This window comes from Pseudorca crassidens, chromosome 20 (assembly GCF_039906515.1).
Source record: "Pseudorca crassidens isolate mPseCra1 chromosome 20, mPseCra1.hap1, whole genome shotgun sequence".
Taxonomy (NCBI): domain Eukaryota; kingdom Metazoa; phylum Chordata; class Mammalia; order Artiodactyla; family Delphinidae; genus Pseudorca; species Pseudorca crassidens.
The window spans coordinates 14,843,182-14,858,538 of NC_090315.1; the positions used below are offsets into that span (position 1 = coordinate 14,843,182).

Here is a 15,357-nt window from a genome sequence, read left to right on the forward strand (position 1 = left end):
GTTTTTAGCCGCTGCCCAGAACGGGGGAGGGAGTGTTAGGGCACCCCTCCAGGTCACAATTAAGATAGTTTGCATCTGGTTTACATGCAGCCCAGGGCCCTGGAAGTGGAGGGGGTGTCCCCTGGGTCCCAAGGCAAGCTGCCCCTCACAGGCTCTTAGGGCCCAGGGGACAGGGGGTGGAGCCGGCTGCACAGCTCTGTGCTGGGGCAGGAAGCGAGAGTGGGGAGGAGGGAGGCCACAGCCGGTGGAGGCAAGGCGGGTGCAGGGCGTGTGGGGAGGGAGGGAGGTGACAGCACTCCGAGCCCTGAGGCCCTGCTGGCCACTGGGCGCAGGCCCAGCTCCGGGCCCCAGGAATGGACCTCGTGGACCCTGACATCTTTAATAGGGATCCCCGGGACCACTATGACCTGCTACAGCGGCTGGGTGGTGGCACCTATGGGGAAGTCTTCAAGGTGAGGAACCCCCTCATTCTCCATCACCCTCAAACCGGTGACCTTTGGGGTGAGGCCCAAGAAGGGAAGGGGATGTGAGAGGGTCCCAGTCCTTGGCTTTGGTTCAGGGTTGCTGAGGAGGAGCTCAGGCGAATGGAGCCCGCCTGACTGCCAACTTCCCCTTTACAAGGCTCGAGACAAGGTGACGGGGGACCTGGTGGCGTTGAAGATGGTGAAGATGGAGCCTGGTGAGGAGAGGACCTCAGGAGCTTCTTCCCCACACGCCCACCTCCTGGGACACTGGGATCTCCCCCATACTCCCTCCCTGTAGCAGCCTTTTCTCTCTGTCCCTCCTTGCAGACGATGATGTTTCCACACTTCAGAAGGAAATCCTCATCTTGAAAACTTGTCGGCACGCCAACATCGTTGCCTACCATGGGAGTTATCTCTGGTGATGAGCCTCAGACCTGCCCTGACACCCAGCCCAGCCCCTACACGCGAGCTCCCATTCCTGACCAGGGTACCCCCTAACCTGACCTCAAATCCTGGACCCCCATTTTTAACTGGGGCACTCCTAACTTGATCCCCAGCCCAAAGTCCCACTTTTTTGACCAGAGCACCCCCAAATCTAATCTCCAATAAATAACTCCCATTTCTGACTAGGGGTCCACCAAACTGACCCCTTCAGAGTAACCAAACCTGAAACCAAGTCCCCTAAAACTAATCTTTAATCATTTTGCCCTTCGGGTCCCCTAGTTTCACTTTCATTTCCTTTAATACGAACCCCTAAATTCCCTGACCCCCAAATTAAGATCCCAGATGCCCCAATAAAGTCCTCTGTCCCCCAGACCTGGTATCCTAGCTCCTCTGTCCCCTCCAAACTTCCACAACCTGTGAGGTCTCTACCCTGTCTCCTAGGTTAGCATGGGACGACAGAGGATGCCACGGGTCAGGAGCCCAAAGAGCTGGGTTCCACTCCAGTTGATCCTAAACATATATTTCCTCTCTGAGCCTCAACTTCCCCATCTATAAAATGGGATGCTCTCACTGTAGTGGGCAATAGAGAGATGACAGCTCTTACATTAAAGTTCTTGTTGAACTAGAATAAGATGGACAGTGAGCCAGGAGGTATCCTATAATCATTACTGCTGTTATTAGTATTGCTTTTGAACTGTTACAGGCTGCAGAAGCTCTGGATCTGCATGGAATTCTGTGGGGCTGGTTCTCTCCAGGACATCTACCAAGGTGAGAGGAAGGGCACGGGGATCCAGGTAGCCCCATTCCCCCCAATTCGCCTGTCCTGTCTCTCTGCCTTTGTGTCTCCTGGGACTGTCTTTACGGTCCATATTTCACACAGTAAGCTGGCCCCTCCTCTGGGCCTGGCCTGGCCTGTATGATGCTGGGGATACTGTGGTGACCGAGCGGGCACTGACCCCTGTCCTCCAGGACCTGAGAGTCCAGCCCCAGTCTTTCTGCATGCAATGATCCCCTCTACTTCCCCTGCCCCATCTTCCCCGTGTCTGCATTTTCTCACCAAGGTGTATTCATGCGTTTGAGTATTTCTGCATTTCTGGCTCATCCTCAGTGCCCACATGTTCGTTTAATAGTGACTGTATTTCTGATTCTCTTAGCCTGCTTTTCACTCTCTCGGAGCATTGGAGGGTGTGGGTGGGGTGGGCCTCTGATCACTTCGAGTTTTCTCTTGCGCACCTCTATCTTCGACCATCTCCCGGTCTCCCTCTGGCCTCAGACCTCAAATGCCAGGAAGGAAGGACTTCATTAAGAAGTCCTCAGAGGGGGAAACTGAGGCCCACAGAGAGGAAGTGACTCACCCTGCCAGCCCGTCAGACCTGGTCTCTAACCCCTCTGCCTACTGTCTCTCTCTAGTGTATCCTCTTCACCCCTTTGTGTCTCTCTTTCTCACCATGTCTGTTTTCCCACTTTTTGTTCTCCGACCATGTCTTTCTTTCTCTGCCTCAATTTGGGTCTGTTCCTGATTCTCTTTCTCTCTCTGTCTCTCTCCCTGTCTCTCTCTGCCTTTCCTCATTTTACAAAGTGACATCACCCCCTGCTCAGAGCCCTTCCATACCTTCCAGTTCCCTCCAAAGCCAAGCCCAAATTTCTCATCACAGCCGGCAAGTCTGACCCCCACTGGCACACCCCAAGCAGACACACCTCATCTCCGCTCCATCCACTTTACTGCTTTCCAGACCCACCAGGCACTCTCCTGCCTCTGGGCCTTTGCACTTGCTGCTCCCATCTTCACCCCCAACACCTTCTCAGGGTTGATCACCCTGTGTAAAATGTCATACCCCTTCCCACACATATTTCCTGTTGTCTTTTCTTGCTTTATTTTTCTTCTATTTATTAGCATCTCACGTACTGTATATCTTACCTGTTTATCTTGTCTACTGTCCATCTCCCCCACCGGAATGTTCTGTCCATGAGGGCAGGGATCTCTGCCTCTTTTGTCCACAGCTGTATCCCCGGTGCCTGCCACGGTGGCTGGCACACAGTAGGCACGCGGTAAATATCTGTTGAACGAATCCCTCTCCCTCCGGCCTCTGGTTCCCTGCATCGCTGCCCCTCTCTCTGTTGCTGACCACCCCTTTGCCTCCTCCCCCTACTTGTCCCATCCTGTTTCCCCCTCTCTATGTGGCACCCTCTCAGCTGGTGTGGGAGGCGGCCAGGGGCCTGGCCCGCACCCAACACCGCACCGGGGTGACCTTTGCAGTGACAGGCCCCCTGTCAGAGCTCCAGATCAGCTATGTCTGCCGGGAAGTGCTCCAGGTGAGGAGATGCTCTGTAGGCTTGGGTAGGGGCAGGGCCCTGCTCCAACCCCCGGACACTTACAGCCCCCGTGTCCACCCTCCTCCCCAGGGACTGGCCTATCTCCACTCACAGAAGAAGATACACCGGGACATCAAGGTGGTCTAGGGGCAGAAAGGTGGCCTTGGTGGGTGGGGAGCCCAGGATATGGGAGTGGTGCTTGGAGGGCTCGGGGCGGTGTGGGACAGGGAGTGGCGGCAGCATTGGACTTGGGGGTTATCTCTGAGAGCCTCTAATCGCCCCCTCTTCCCCAGGGAGCCAACATCCTCATCAATGATGCTGGGGAGGTCAGACTGGGTGAGTGTGGCTGGTGGGGCTCTGGAGGGGGACTGGCTGGGGGCCCAAGGGGACAGGAGAGGTCACTATATCTCTCCCTCTGCCTCTAGCTGACTTTGGTATCTCGGCCCAGATCGGGGCAACGCTGGCTCGACGCCTCTCTTTCATTGGGACACCCTACTGGTGAGGGGTGCCTGGCTGGCAGCTGGGGGTGGTACAGGGGGCAGCAGCTTTTCCCAGCCTGGATCTCTGGGAATCTCCATCCTGGCTTTTTGCCCTGCCTCTACCTTGTTCTGTTGAATGTTCTGTCTTCTCTTGGGCTCCCTTTTGAGTTTTCCATTTACCTAGGGCTCTCTGTGCCCCCTCCACCTGTTCCTCTCAGTGTTTGTGTTGATTTTTATCCTGATCTCTCTGTCTTTCCATATCTGTCCACGTTTGCCTCCCTCTCTCTGTCTCTGTCTCTGTCTCTCTGCCTTTACCTCGCTCCGTCTTTATGTCTGTCTCTCTCCATCTTTATGTTTCTCTCTGCATCTATCTCTCTGTATGCCCCGTTCTCCTTGTCTCTCTCCTACCCCCCACAAAAGTCTCCCCTCGTCCTCCTGTGTCAGCCCTGGCTCTCTGAGGGTCTCTGCCCCCAGGATGGCTCCAGAAGTGGCGGCCGTGGCCCTGAAGGGGGGATACAATGAGCTGTGTGACATCTGGTCCCTGGGCGTCACAGCCATCGAATTAGCCGAGCTACAACCACCGCTCTTTGACGTGCACCCTCTCAGGTAGGCAGATGTGGGCATGTCCCCCTAGTCCCAGTTACCCCACTCAACTCTGACCCTGGACACCAGCCCCCAACCTGCTTCCCCACCATGAGACCCCCTACAGGAGACACCCCCTTGCTCTGAGCTCCATCCGAGACCCTCAGGCTCCCCTGAGCCCAGAAAGCCTTTTCTCCAGCCCTCCACACCAGGAGCCCCCAACACGGGGAGCGCCATCTTGAGGCTCCCTGCGAGACTGCAGGAGCTCTGTAATGCGATTAGCAGTATCCCCTAGAAGTGGCATCCCATGCCTTGTAAATCCTAACCCTCGTTCTCATTCTGTCCCCCACTTGGCTCTCTGCTGATCTTAGTGCTATCGGGGTTCCCTTGAGCCATGAGGTCTGACCTCCGCTGGAAAGTCTGATCCCCATATTCTGTCCTACTCTGTTTACAGAGTTCTCTTCCTCATGACCAAGAGTGGCTACCAGCCCCCAAGGCTAAAGGAAAAAGGCAAATGGTAGGAGAGGTTGATGGGAAGGAGGGAGAGGGAGGGTGGAGCCAGGGGCGATGGTCTGATGGGAGGTCTCTGGTGCCCTCACCGCAGAACTTGCCTTCTTCCTCCCAAGGTCGGCTGCCTTCCACAACTTTGTCAAAGTCACCCTCACTAAGAGCCCCAAGAAACGACCCAGCGCCACCAAGATGCTCACTGTAAACCTCCCATCCCAGAGAAGCCTTCCCAGACTCACCCCCGGAATCCCCCAGGGCCTCCCACAGCTCCCTAGAACGTTGATAATTTCATCCCACAGAACCCCCATGGCCCTTTCAAAGTCCCTAGTCCCTCCGAATTCCCCAGGGATCCCCAAGACTCTGCAAATTGTATCCCAGACCTTTTTCCAAGATACGCTGAGTTCTTAAAACTCACAAATTCCCAGGGGCTTCAGGACCCATTCCTGGCTGTGCTTTGGAATTCCAGGGGAACTCCAGTCCCCTCTAAGACACCTTTGGAATTCTCCAACTACCCTATTTTTTCTTTTTTGGCCGCGATGCGCGCACGCGGGATCTTATTTCCTTGAGTAGCGATGGAGCCCGTGCCCCCTGTAGTGGAAGCGGGGACTCTTAACCACTGGACCGCCAGGGAAGTGCCCTACCCTAAGTTTATCTAATCCCGTCAGACTCCTCAGAATCCCCCAGGTCCCCAGAATTCCCTGCGTCTTCCTCTGTTGGCAACTTCCCCACTAGATTCCCTTAGATGGGTTCTCCAGCCCCTCGTCCCAACCCTCTCTCTCCAGCCCAGCCCTCTGTCTGCTGACACCCTCCTCCCCTCCCCAGCATCAACTGGTGTCCCAGCCTGGGCTAAACAGAGGCCTGATCGTAGATCTTCTTGACAAACTGAGGAACCCAGGGAAGGGGGCCCCTGTTGGCGAGATTGAAGATGAGGAGCCTGAGGTGAGGGACCCACCCCCCCACTTCGCTCACGCTGTTCCCCTGCCTGGAGCACCCCCTTGCTGCCTGTCTTAGAAGGAAAAAAGCCAGTGAGGATGGGGAGCTTGGCGCAGGGCTGGAGGCACAGAGGTTATGGGAGGACCAAGGGCTCCAAGCTGGGCCCACAGGGTGGTGAGGGCTGCTAGAGGGCATGGTCCTGATGCAGTCGCTGCTCTGCCCAGCTCCCCCCCGCCATCCCTCGGCGGATCAGATCCACCCATCGCTCCAGCTCTCTGGGGATCCCAGACGCGGATTGCTGTCGTGAGTAGAGAACCCCTACGTCCGGGGACACCTGATCCTATAAGCCAAGAGATGCCCCCTCATCAGACGGCCAGAGGCCCCAGAGAACCCCATCACCATCTGACACCACAGGAGACCCCAGAGAAAACCTCATCACCACCTGATCTACAAAGTGCCTCTAGAGACCCCTACCTCTCTGTCCTGCAGACAGACCCCCTGAGACTTCCCACAACCACCAGGACTCCCAGAGACCTCAGAAATCTTTGTCTGATCCTTGGTACCCAGCTGGAACCTCAAAACAAACACTCTGTAACCATTCTGAGCCCCCAGCTCCCTGATCTCAAACCCTGACCCCCAAATGAGACCCCTGTAAACCAAGATCCCTCCCCTGGAGCGACAGCTCCAGTCCTAAGACCCTGATCCCAGACCCCACCCCCAATTCTACTCTTTTTGTTCCCAAATCCACGTCCCCAGCTCACTGTGTGTTACCCCCAGGGCGGCACATGGAGTTCAGGAAGCTCAGAGGCATGGAGTCCAGACCCACAGCCGACACGGTGAGATGCCTCCCCTGCCGCCCAGCCGCCCTCCCCTCCCCTCCCACTGGGCCACTGCTGACCCTTTACTATCCCGCAGGCTCGCTTACAGCCCCCTGGAGACTTCAAGAGCAGCAGTCCTAGGTCAGGGACCCTCAGGGTGGGAGGCAGGCTGGGCTACATGCGGGGACCACCCGAGGCTTATACCTGTCCCTCCTCAGGAGGCACCTGTCAGAGTCTGATGATGACTACGACGACGTGGACATGTAAGACAGCTCCACAGGCCCCCACCCAGCCCCCACCTTCCTACGACCCCGCCTTCCTTCCACCCTGACCCCAGCCTCAGCCCCTGCTTTCCTTCTACCACTCAGTGCTGACCCCTGACCCCTGACTGGACCCTCAATGCCCCCACCTTCCTTCACGCCGGACCCCTGACCCTCAACCCCACCCCAACGCAACCCTGGGCCCCCTGCTACATCTCAGTCCCCGGCTCCGGCCAGAGGTTGCTCCCATCCCCAGATCTCAACGGCAGTCCTAACCCTCAACCCCCAGCCCTCATCTTTCTTCATCTCACCCAGCCTCAGGCTGAACCTTTCCCCCATGTCAGGCCCTCAGCCCCAGCAGTCGGCCCAGGCCCCCATCTCCCCCAGCCCCAGGCCTGTGTCAGCCTCAGGGCCCACCCATCCATCCCACACGTCTCGTCTGTCATGGGCTCACGGGCAGCGCGCCTGGCACCAAGTGAGAACCTGACCCCAGGAGCTCATAGGATCTGTGTTCCAAGGCGGGCGTGAAGGTGCAGAGACTTGCTGCACTGTCAGCACTCGATATCCAGGAGTTGCTGTTACCGTTAACATCATGGTTATCAGTCCTTTAGCCCCCGGCCCCAGCCCAGACCGCGTTGCCCTCTGAGCCTCCTGAGCTCAGACCTCTGGCCCCAACCCTCCCCAGTGCTTGTTCCCCACACCCGCACCTGCTTACCCCATCATTGTGTTCCAGCCCCACCCCTGCAGAAGACACACCTCCTCCGCTGCCCCCCAAGGTAAGGCCCTGGGTCAGAGCTGGGGGCCACGGGGCCAGGAGGCCAGAGTCCATAGATGCTGGGATACTGAGCTCTCTAGGGCTGGAGTCTGGGATGCCGGGTCCTTTGAATTCTGGGAAGACTGGGACGATAAGCACATTGGGATCTGGAAGTGGTAACCCCGACCCTAGGGGTGGGACTCAGAATATTTAGCCCGATGGACACTGGTCAGTAGCTGGTCCTTGGAAACGCCTGCTGCACCCAGCACTCGCCCTTTAGTTGCTGGCATGTGTCCATGTTGGGCGTGGGTTAGAGGGGAAGGCTGGAGTGGTGGTCGGACATCGTGGGGAGGGTCAGAGCCATGACCTACTGTCAGTGCTGGTGGAGGCAGATTGAAGGGCGCCCTCTCTCTCAGATCATCTAATGTATTCCCCCACCGTCCTTCTCTCTCTCCAAAGCCCAAGTTCCGTTCTCCATCGGACGAGGGTCCTGGGGAAACTGGGGATGAGGGACAGCTGAGCCCGGGGGTGCTGGTCCGATGTGCCAGTGGGCCTCCTCCACGCACCCCACATCTTGGGCCTCCCCCAGTCACGCGAAGCCCCCACCTAACTGCCCACTCAGGTGACAGGGCAGGCTGGGGTGGGAGGTGGGCAGAGGTGGGGTGTGGCAGGGTTAGGGGGGTTTGGGGGCTGATTTTCCCCACCCCATCTCAGAACCCTCACTCTGGAACCCAGCCCCCTGGGAGCCTGACCAGCCCCCACTGTTGCCCCCCAAGAAGGAAAAGATGAAGAGAAAGGTGAGGCCAGCCGTGCTGAGGACTCACACCTCTGGATGGGGCTGGGGATGCATGGTGGGAGTGGGGGGCTTGGGCTGGGAAGACTAATAATATAACAGGTGACATACGTTGAGCAGTTCCTCTGTGCCAAACACTGATCTCGTGTCTTTACAAGGTGTATACCTTCACAGAAAGAGGTAGATGTCGTAGAGATAGGTGTTATCCCCCATTTCAAACTGGGGAAACTGAGGCACAGAGCGGTTAAGTAGCTTTCCAAGGTATAAACCTTTGAGGAAGCAGAGGCAGGATTTGAACCTTGGCACTCTTGCTTCCAAATCTTAACCACCACGCCTTCCTGTCCCCTCCTCCCTTTTGCTGGATCTGCTGTTGCCCCGCCCCCATGGCCCACCCAGGGATGTGCCCTTCTTGTAAAGTTATTCAATGGCTGCCCCCTCCGGATCCACAGCACGGCAGCCTGGACGCACCCCTCCACCAAGGGTGAGCATTCAGGAGGGTCATGGAGAATGTGGTGGGGACGGGGAGGGCCCTTAATGGAAGGCACAAAGGCAGGGACAGGGGAGGGGAGAGAGTGGCAGAGCTGAGGCAGGGGCACAGCCAGGAGTTACAGGTGGAGTTGAGGGATCAAAGATGGGTAGAGTGAAGATGGGTTTGAGAGTGAAGACTAGGAAAATTAGAGTTTGGAGGCCGGGAGTGTCAGATATGGGACTTCCCCGGGTGTCCAGTGGTTAAGACTCCGCGCTTCCACCGCAGGGGGCAGGGGTTCGATCCCTGGTCGGGGGAACTAAGGTCCCACATGCTGTGCGGTGTGGCCAAAATAAAAAATAAATAAATTTTTAAAAAGGAGTGTCAGATATAGCAGACAGGTCAGAGTTTGGGGTACAAGATCCAGGACAGTTGGACCCCATTAACCTCGGTTGTAGGTTAATGGTAGAGAGACTGGGATCAGGATTTGGGGGCCAGGAGTTTTGGGGATTAGAATGTAGCAGAAGGGGAGAGAGTTTGGGGATCAAAGATGTGGAGACAAGGTCAGTGAGGGATAAATGTTAAGGAAACAGTATTAGAGTTTTCGGGGTCACACTGGACAGAAAAAGCCATATGGAAGGCTGTCTGAATTTGAGGTTCAGTGTTGAGATAGGATTAGCATTCAGGGACCAGAACTGGGGAGAAAGAGGGAAAGAATTTAGAGGGCTATTTGGGGAGTCATATCTAATGTTGGGGGCAGAATTGAGGGGACAGAGGGTCAGGATTTGCGAGTCAGGGATGGAAGAACCACCAGAACCAGTGGTGGTCAGAGGCTGGTGAGAGTGAGATCAGCTCAGGGGAACTGGTCAGGGTTTGAGTTCAGATTTGGGGAAACAGAGGCCGGAAGTGTCAGTTTGGAGGGAGAGCAGAGAATTGAGGGTCAGGGCTGGCGAACAGAGTACCAGTGTTTGGGGCCATAGGGGGGTCTGGGAAGTCCCCCACTATGAGGCAGGTCCCAGCATCCTCATGTCTGTGCTCCCCAGACCAGCACCTGCTTCTGGGGGCCGAGGAAGGCATTTTCATCCTGAACCGAAATGATCAGGAGGCCACACTGGAGATGGTGAGGGGCAGCACCTAGGATGGGCCAAGGGTGGGGGCTGGAGCTGGGGTTGCTGGGGTCTTACAGGAGCCATCTCCCCTTCCTCTACAGCTTTTTTCTAGCCGGACTACCTGGGTGTACTCTATCAACAATGTCCTCATGTCTCTCTCAGGTCTGGTTATGGCTGGGTGGGAGGGTGGGGAGTCAGAACTTAAGGAGTCAAGGGGTTGGGAGATAGCTGGGCATGGCTGAAAAAAAAAAATTAGGCTCCCCCTTCACAGAGCCTACAGTTCAAATTCCAGCCACTTTTCCACTGTGGGACTTGGGGCAAGAGACTTCTCCCTGAGCCTCAGTTTCCCCATCTGTAAAATGGGGCTCACAGTAGTGCCCACCTCTCAAGTCAGTTTTGAGGTAATTTCCACAAGAAGTCAGTCTTTACATTTCTTTGATGTTCAGATGACAGTTAGTACTTGTTCCATGCTTTACTAAAATAGAGCGAGCAAGTGGTAGATTAAAATTATGTGTCATTGTTTTATAAACACTTTGTGTAAAAGAATTTCTAATTTATGAGGAGACCCCAAGCCAAAAGTTTGTGATGACAGACTTTTGCAGAATTTGTAGATATGTTTTTCTTAAATTTTGTAATGTGTGTAACTTCATCTGACTGGTTAAGTGTCCATCATTTGTCATGTGGCTACAAGCACCATGAGGGTAGGGAACGTAATTATTTTACTCACCATTAATGGTTCACCAGAGCCAAGCACAGTGCCTGGCCTACAGTGGGCATTTAAAATATGTTGCGTGAAAAATGAGTAAATAAAGGTGCTTGAGACTTGAGGGCTTGGGCATTTTAAAGGGATGGGGCCAAGTGATGGGATAGGGAAAAGGTGGGAGTGTGCAGTGTCCTATAACTGCCTGCTTCCCCTACATACACACACACTGCAGGAAAGACCCCCCACCTGTATTCTCATAGCATCTTGGGCCTACTGGAACGGAAAGAGGCCAGAACAGGAAGCCCCATCGCTCACATTAGCCCCCACCGGCTACTGGCAAGGTACCAGCCCGCAGTGGCACCTCTGACCCCTCTAATGCCTCATTTCTGCCGTCCCTCCCCCCGTTCACGCCTCCCTTCTTCTGCAGGAAGAACATGGTCTCCACTAAGATCCAGGACACCAAAGGCTGCCGGGCGTGCTGTGTGGGTGAGAGAAAACCCCATGGGTGTGCAGAGAGGGGGCGGGACCAGGGGCGGGACTTGGACTCCCTCTCGACCGGAGAGGATTGCAGAGTTAAGGCAGGGTGAACAGAGCCCGGGGAAAGATGTATCCTTACCTCCACAGCAGAGGGCGCGAGCTCCGGGGGCCCGTTCCTGTGTGGGGCATTGGAGACATCCGTGGTCCTGCTTCAGTGGTACCAGCCCATGAACAAGTTCCTGCTGGTCCGGGTAGGGAGCCTGCAGACGCTGGGGACTTTGTCAGATTGGGTGGCCAGGGTCATCCACTCTACGCTTCTGTTGAGAGCTCCACGAATCCGGCCTTCCACCCGAGGCCCCGCCCCAATCTCCCCAAGGCCCCGCCCACCTGGAGGCTCCTCACTGATCTTTCAGCTCCGCTCCTCACCCCTGGCCTAATTATTCTTCAGGCCCTATGCCCCTCCCCCCACCTCTAAGGAGACCCCATTCAGGTTCTTTGAGTCTCTAAGGAGACTTTGCTGCCTTTGGGGCCACAGCCCCCGGGGGCCCTGCCTCTCTGTCGCCAAGGCGGCACGCCCCCAAACGGAAGCCGCGCCCACTCTGAGGGCACATCCGTCAGTTTCTAAGCCCTCTGAGGCCTCACCCCCTGAAGTTTCTTGGCAAGGGAATACTTAGGAAATACTTCGGAAGCCCCACGCCCACTGTTCTCCAAGACCCCGCCCCCGCTCAGGCCCCGCCCCAAGCCTTCTCTGAGCCCGCCCCTCCCTGCGCATTCCGCAGCAGGTGCTGTTCCCGCTACCTACGCCTCTGCCGGTGTTTGCACTGCTGACCGGGCCAGGCTCCGAGTTGCCCGCCGTGTGCATCGGCGTGAGCCCCGGGCGGCCTGCGAAGTCGGTGCTCTTCCACACCGTGCGCTTCGGCGCGCTCTCCTGCTGGCTGGGCGAGATGAGCACAGGTGCAGGCTCAGGGAGGGGTGGGGCTTATCAGTTTGGGAGGGTTGGGTCTGGGTGGCTGGGCGGTGCTTAGCCTGAGGCGTAATTGAGAAAGGGGTTAAAACGAGAGGGGACGGGAGAACATTGGGTATATATAATTGGTGAGATTGATGATAGGGAACTGGGGAACTCTATGATGGGCGAGGTTTAGCCCTTTTGCTTGGGAATGGACACGGTGCCTAGCCCGCTTGCTTGGGAAAGGCGGAGTGAGGTGGAATTGGTCCTTGAACCCCCGCCTCTCAAGCAGAGCACAAGGGACCAGTACAGGTGACTCAGGTCGAGGAAGACAAGGTGATGGTGTTGATGGACGGTAAGAACCTTCCTCCCTCCCTTTCCCCCACTATCCCTAGATCTCCGAACCCCAGAACCTGTACCTCTCTCAGAAACGCTGAGCCCCTCCAGTCCTTGTCCATCCTGCTTTGCTTCTCACGCTGAATTTATTGTCTGGTCCCTCCATAGCCTCCTAAGTCCCGCTTACTGTTCTTAAAGACCCCGCTCTACCTCCTTCTAGGGTCTCTGAAGCTGGTGACCCCAGAGGGGGCCCCAGTCAGGGGGCTTCGAACTCCAGAGATCCCCATGACTGAAGCAGTGGAGGCCGTGGGTATGTGCCGGGATGATAGGGTCCGGGGTCCAGGTTGGAGGCTTAAGGGAAAGTCAAGGGTAACAGGCACTGCTTTCCTCCCAGCTATGGTCGGGGGTCGGCTCCAGGCCTTCTGGAAGCATGGAGTGCAGGTGTGGGCTCTAGGCTCGGACCAGGTAAGCTCCTCCGTCCCAGCCCCCGCAACCCAGCCCCTCCCATGTCAGTCATCTCATTCATCAGATGGAATGGGAGAACTGAGTCAGGGTGTGAAGTCCTGGAGGAGAAGCTTTCTCTAGGCTCAGTTCAGACGGGTCCCCTTCTCTACCCCAGTGTCACTTAGGTCCAGACCTCATCCAGGGTCACTGTAGAGATATGTGGGTTAAGAGCATGGCCCAGACTGCCTGGGTTGGAATCCAGCTGAATGACCTTAGGCAAATGACTTAATCTTCCTGTGCCTCACTTTTCTCATCCGGAAAATGGAGTGGAAAATGGAGTGAAAAATGGTGCTTACCTCACAGAACACCATGTGTCAGGCTCTGCCCTTACAGTTTTGTATTTTACTTAATCTTCGTGATTGCCTATCAGGTAGGTACTATGATTTCAAAGGTTAGTAATCTGAGGTGCAGAGAGGTTAAGTAACTCGCCTGACGTCACACAGCTGATGAGCGGTGTTAGCAAGAATGATTATTTCTGGACCTGAGGAGTTCAGAGACCTTGTCCCCTGCTCTCTTTAAAGGAGAGACACTGACACAGCACCTTTTCCCCCAGCTGCTGCAGGAGCTGAGAGACCCCACCCTCACCTTCCGTCTGCTTGGCTCCCCCAGGTATGAACTCGGGAAGGGGGGGCTTCTGATGTGGAGAGGGCATCTGGAGGTATCCCCAGCCACCTGTATCTGTGGCCTGGACATCCTCTCACCTGGTCTCCCTGCTTCCATCTCTGCCCCCTATAGTCCATTCCCCACACAGCAGCCAAGGTGGAATTTTCATTTTTTAATTTTTATCCTAACTTTTTATTTTGACATAATTTTAGACTCTCAGAGAAGTTGCAAAAATAAATTTAAAAATTGTGTATCCCCTTCACCCAGATTCCCCATATATTATGTTTTAGCCACATTTGCTTTATTCTTCCCTTTCATATATGTATAATTTTTTTCTATTTGCATGTGAATTGCAGACGTGATGCCAATTTACCCCTAAATACTTCAGTGTATGTTTCCTAAATGAAGGCCAGGACATACTCTTACAAACCACAATACAGCTGTCAAAATCAAGAGAATAACAGTGAAATATCACTACCTTCTAATTCACACGCTCGTTCAAGTCTCACCAGTTGTTCCAATGATGCTCTTGCTCTTTATAACCAAAAAATAATACGTTTTTTCTCGTCCAGGATATAATCCAGGATGATGGGCTGCATTTTGGAGTAATGTTTCTTTAGTCTTGAGCCTAGGACAATTCTTCAGACTTTCCTGGCTTTTCATAACCTTGACACTTTTGAAGAGTACAGGAAACTTGTTTTACAGAATGTCCCTCAACTGGGTTTGAGGTTTCCAGGTTAAGCGTTTGGGGCAGGAATACCACAGAAATGATGGTGTGTCCTTTCACTGCATCAGATCAGGAAGCACATGTTTTGTCCCATTACTGGTGATGTTATCTTTTTTTTCTTTCTTTATTTTTGGCTGTGTTGGGTCTTCGTTGCTGCGCGTGGGCTTTCTCTAGTTGCGGCGAGCGGGGGCTACTCTTGGTTGCAGTGCGTGGGCTTCTCATTGCGGTGGCTTCTCTTGTTGCGGAGCACGGGCTCTAGGCGCGCAGGCTTCAGTAGTTGTGGTGCATGGGCTCAGTAGTGGGGCTCACGGCCTCTAGAGTGCAGGCTCAGTAGTTGTGGCGCACGGGCTTAGTTGCTCCATGGCATGTGGGATCTTCCCGGACCAGGGCTCGAACCTGTGTCCTCTGCATTGGCAGGAGGATTCTTAACCACTGCGGCACCAAGGAAGCCCAGAGGGGTCTTTTAAAATCCAGATCTGATTGTGTCACTCTCCACCTGCTTAAATCCTTCCCGTGACCTCAGGATAAATACCCAATCCTGGTCATAGCTCACAAACCATGACTTCTGCAGTCAAACCCCAGGCTCTCTCCCACCTCAAGGCCTTTGCACAGGCTGTTCTCTCTGCCCGGAACACTCTTCCCTGCCTTTTCACCAAGTTCCCTCCTGAGCCTCTTTCAGGCTCCACCATCCTTTCTTTGGGGGCACCTTGGCTGACCCCTTGGGCTAGGTTTCCCTGTTATGTGCCTCATGCTTCTTTGCATTCATCTGATTCACTGATTCATGTTGGTCTCCTGCTCTAGATTGAGCTCCCCGAGGGCAGGGGCCATGTGTGCTCATTCACTGCTATAGCCCAGCATTGTGCTGGCAAAGACTCCATAAACTCCTCTGCAGATGAAGGAATGAACAAATGCATGAATGAACTGACTTCTCTCTTCCTTCCCCAGGCCTGTGGTGGTGGAGACACGCCCAGCAGATGATCCTACTGCCCCCAGCAACCTCTACATCCAGGAATGAGTCCCTGACGGGGTGTTAGGAACCAGTCCCCACACCTCCCTCCCCAGCGGACACACATTAGTGATCACGACGTGCCCCTGTCTCTGAATAAACATGACTTCAGTCTCTGCTGCCGTCTTGGTTT

The 15,357-nt window shown here is 55.1% G+C and overlaps 1 protein-coding gene across 3 annotated transcripts in view; it reads left to right on the top strand.

The window, feature by feature from the left end:
• Window positions 1-15,342, top strand: part of MAP4K1 (mitogen-activated protein kinase kinase kinase kinase 1) — a 16,047-nt gene extending 705 nt beyond the window's left edge. The window contains exons 2-32 of one of the 3 annotated variants that reach the window (XM_067718098.1): window positions 386-452; window positions 622-679; window positions 792-882; window positions 1,612-1,676; window positions 3,166-3,221; window positions 3,312-3,359; window positions 3,515-3,557; window positions 3,647-3,719; window positions 4,175-4,306; window positions 4,737-4,799; window positions 4,909-4,990; window positions 5,612-5,728; window positions 5,947-6,025; window positions 6,500-6,558; window positions 6,638-6,681; window positions 6,759-6,803; window positions 7,534-7,576; window positions 8,014-8,176; window positions 8,269-8,351; window positions 8,744-8,828; window positions 9,857-9,933; window positions 10,024-10,084; window positions 10,858-10,966; window positions 11,053-11,111; window positions 11,250-11,353; window positions 11,882-12,056; window positions 12,338-12,403; window positions 12,605-12,694; window positions 12,779-12,849; window positions 13,442-13,497; window positions 15,164-15,342. In XM_067718098.1, coding sequence (XP_067574199.1) covers window positions 661-679; window positions 792-882; window positions 1,612-1,676; window positions 3,166-3,221; window positions 3,312-3,359; window positions 3,515-3,557; window positions 3,647-3,719; window positions 4,175-4,306; window positions 4,737-4,799; window positions 4,909-4,990; window positions 5,612-5,728; window positions 5,947-6,025; window positions 6,500-6,558; window positions 6,638-6,681; window positions 6,759-6,803; window positions 7,534-7,576; window positions 8,014-8,176; window positions 8,269-8,351; window positions 8,744-8,828; window positions 9,857-9,933; window positions 10,024-10,084; window positions 10,858-10,966; window positions 11,053-11,111; window positions 11,250-11,353; window positions 11,882-12,056; window positions 12,338-12,403; window positions 12,605-12,694; window positions 12,779-12,849; window positions 13,442-13,497; window positions 15,164-15,233 — 2,328 coding nt within the window. In that variant the 5' untranslated portion in view covers window positions 386-452; window positions 622-660 and the 3' untranslated portion in view covers window positions 15,234-15,342. Of the gene's footprint in view, window positions 1-240; window positions 453-621; window positions 680-791; window positions 883-1,611; window positions 1,677-3,165; window positions 3,222-3,311; window positions 3,360-3,514; window positions 3,558-3,646; window positions 3,720-4,174; window positions 4,307-4,736; window positions 4,800-4,908; window positions 4,991-5,611; window positions 5,729-5,946; window positions 6,026-6,499; window positions 6,559-6,637; window positions 6,682-6,758; window positions 6,804-7,533; window positions 7,577-8,013; window positions 8,177-8,268; window positions 8,352-8,743; window positions 8,829-9,856; window positions 9,934-10,023; window positions 10,085-10,857; window positions 10,967-11,052; window positions 11,112-11,249; window positions 11,354-11,881; window positions 12,057-12,337; window positions 12,404-12,604; window positions 12,695-12,778; window positions 12,850-13,441; window positions 13,498-15,163 lie in introns of those variants that run through there. The other 2 variants (XM_067718096.1, XM_067718097.1) reach the window with 2 other exon arrangements.
• Window positions 15,343-15,357: the final 15 nt, after the last annotated feature.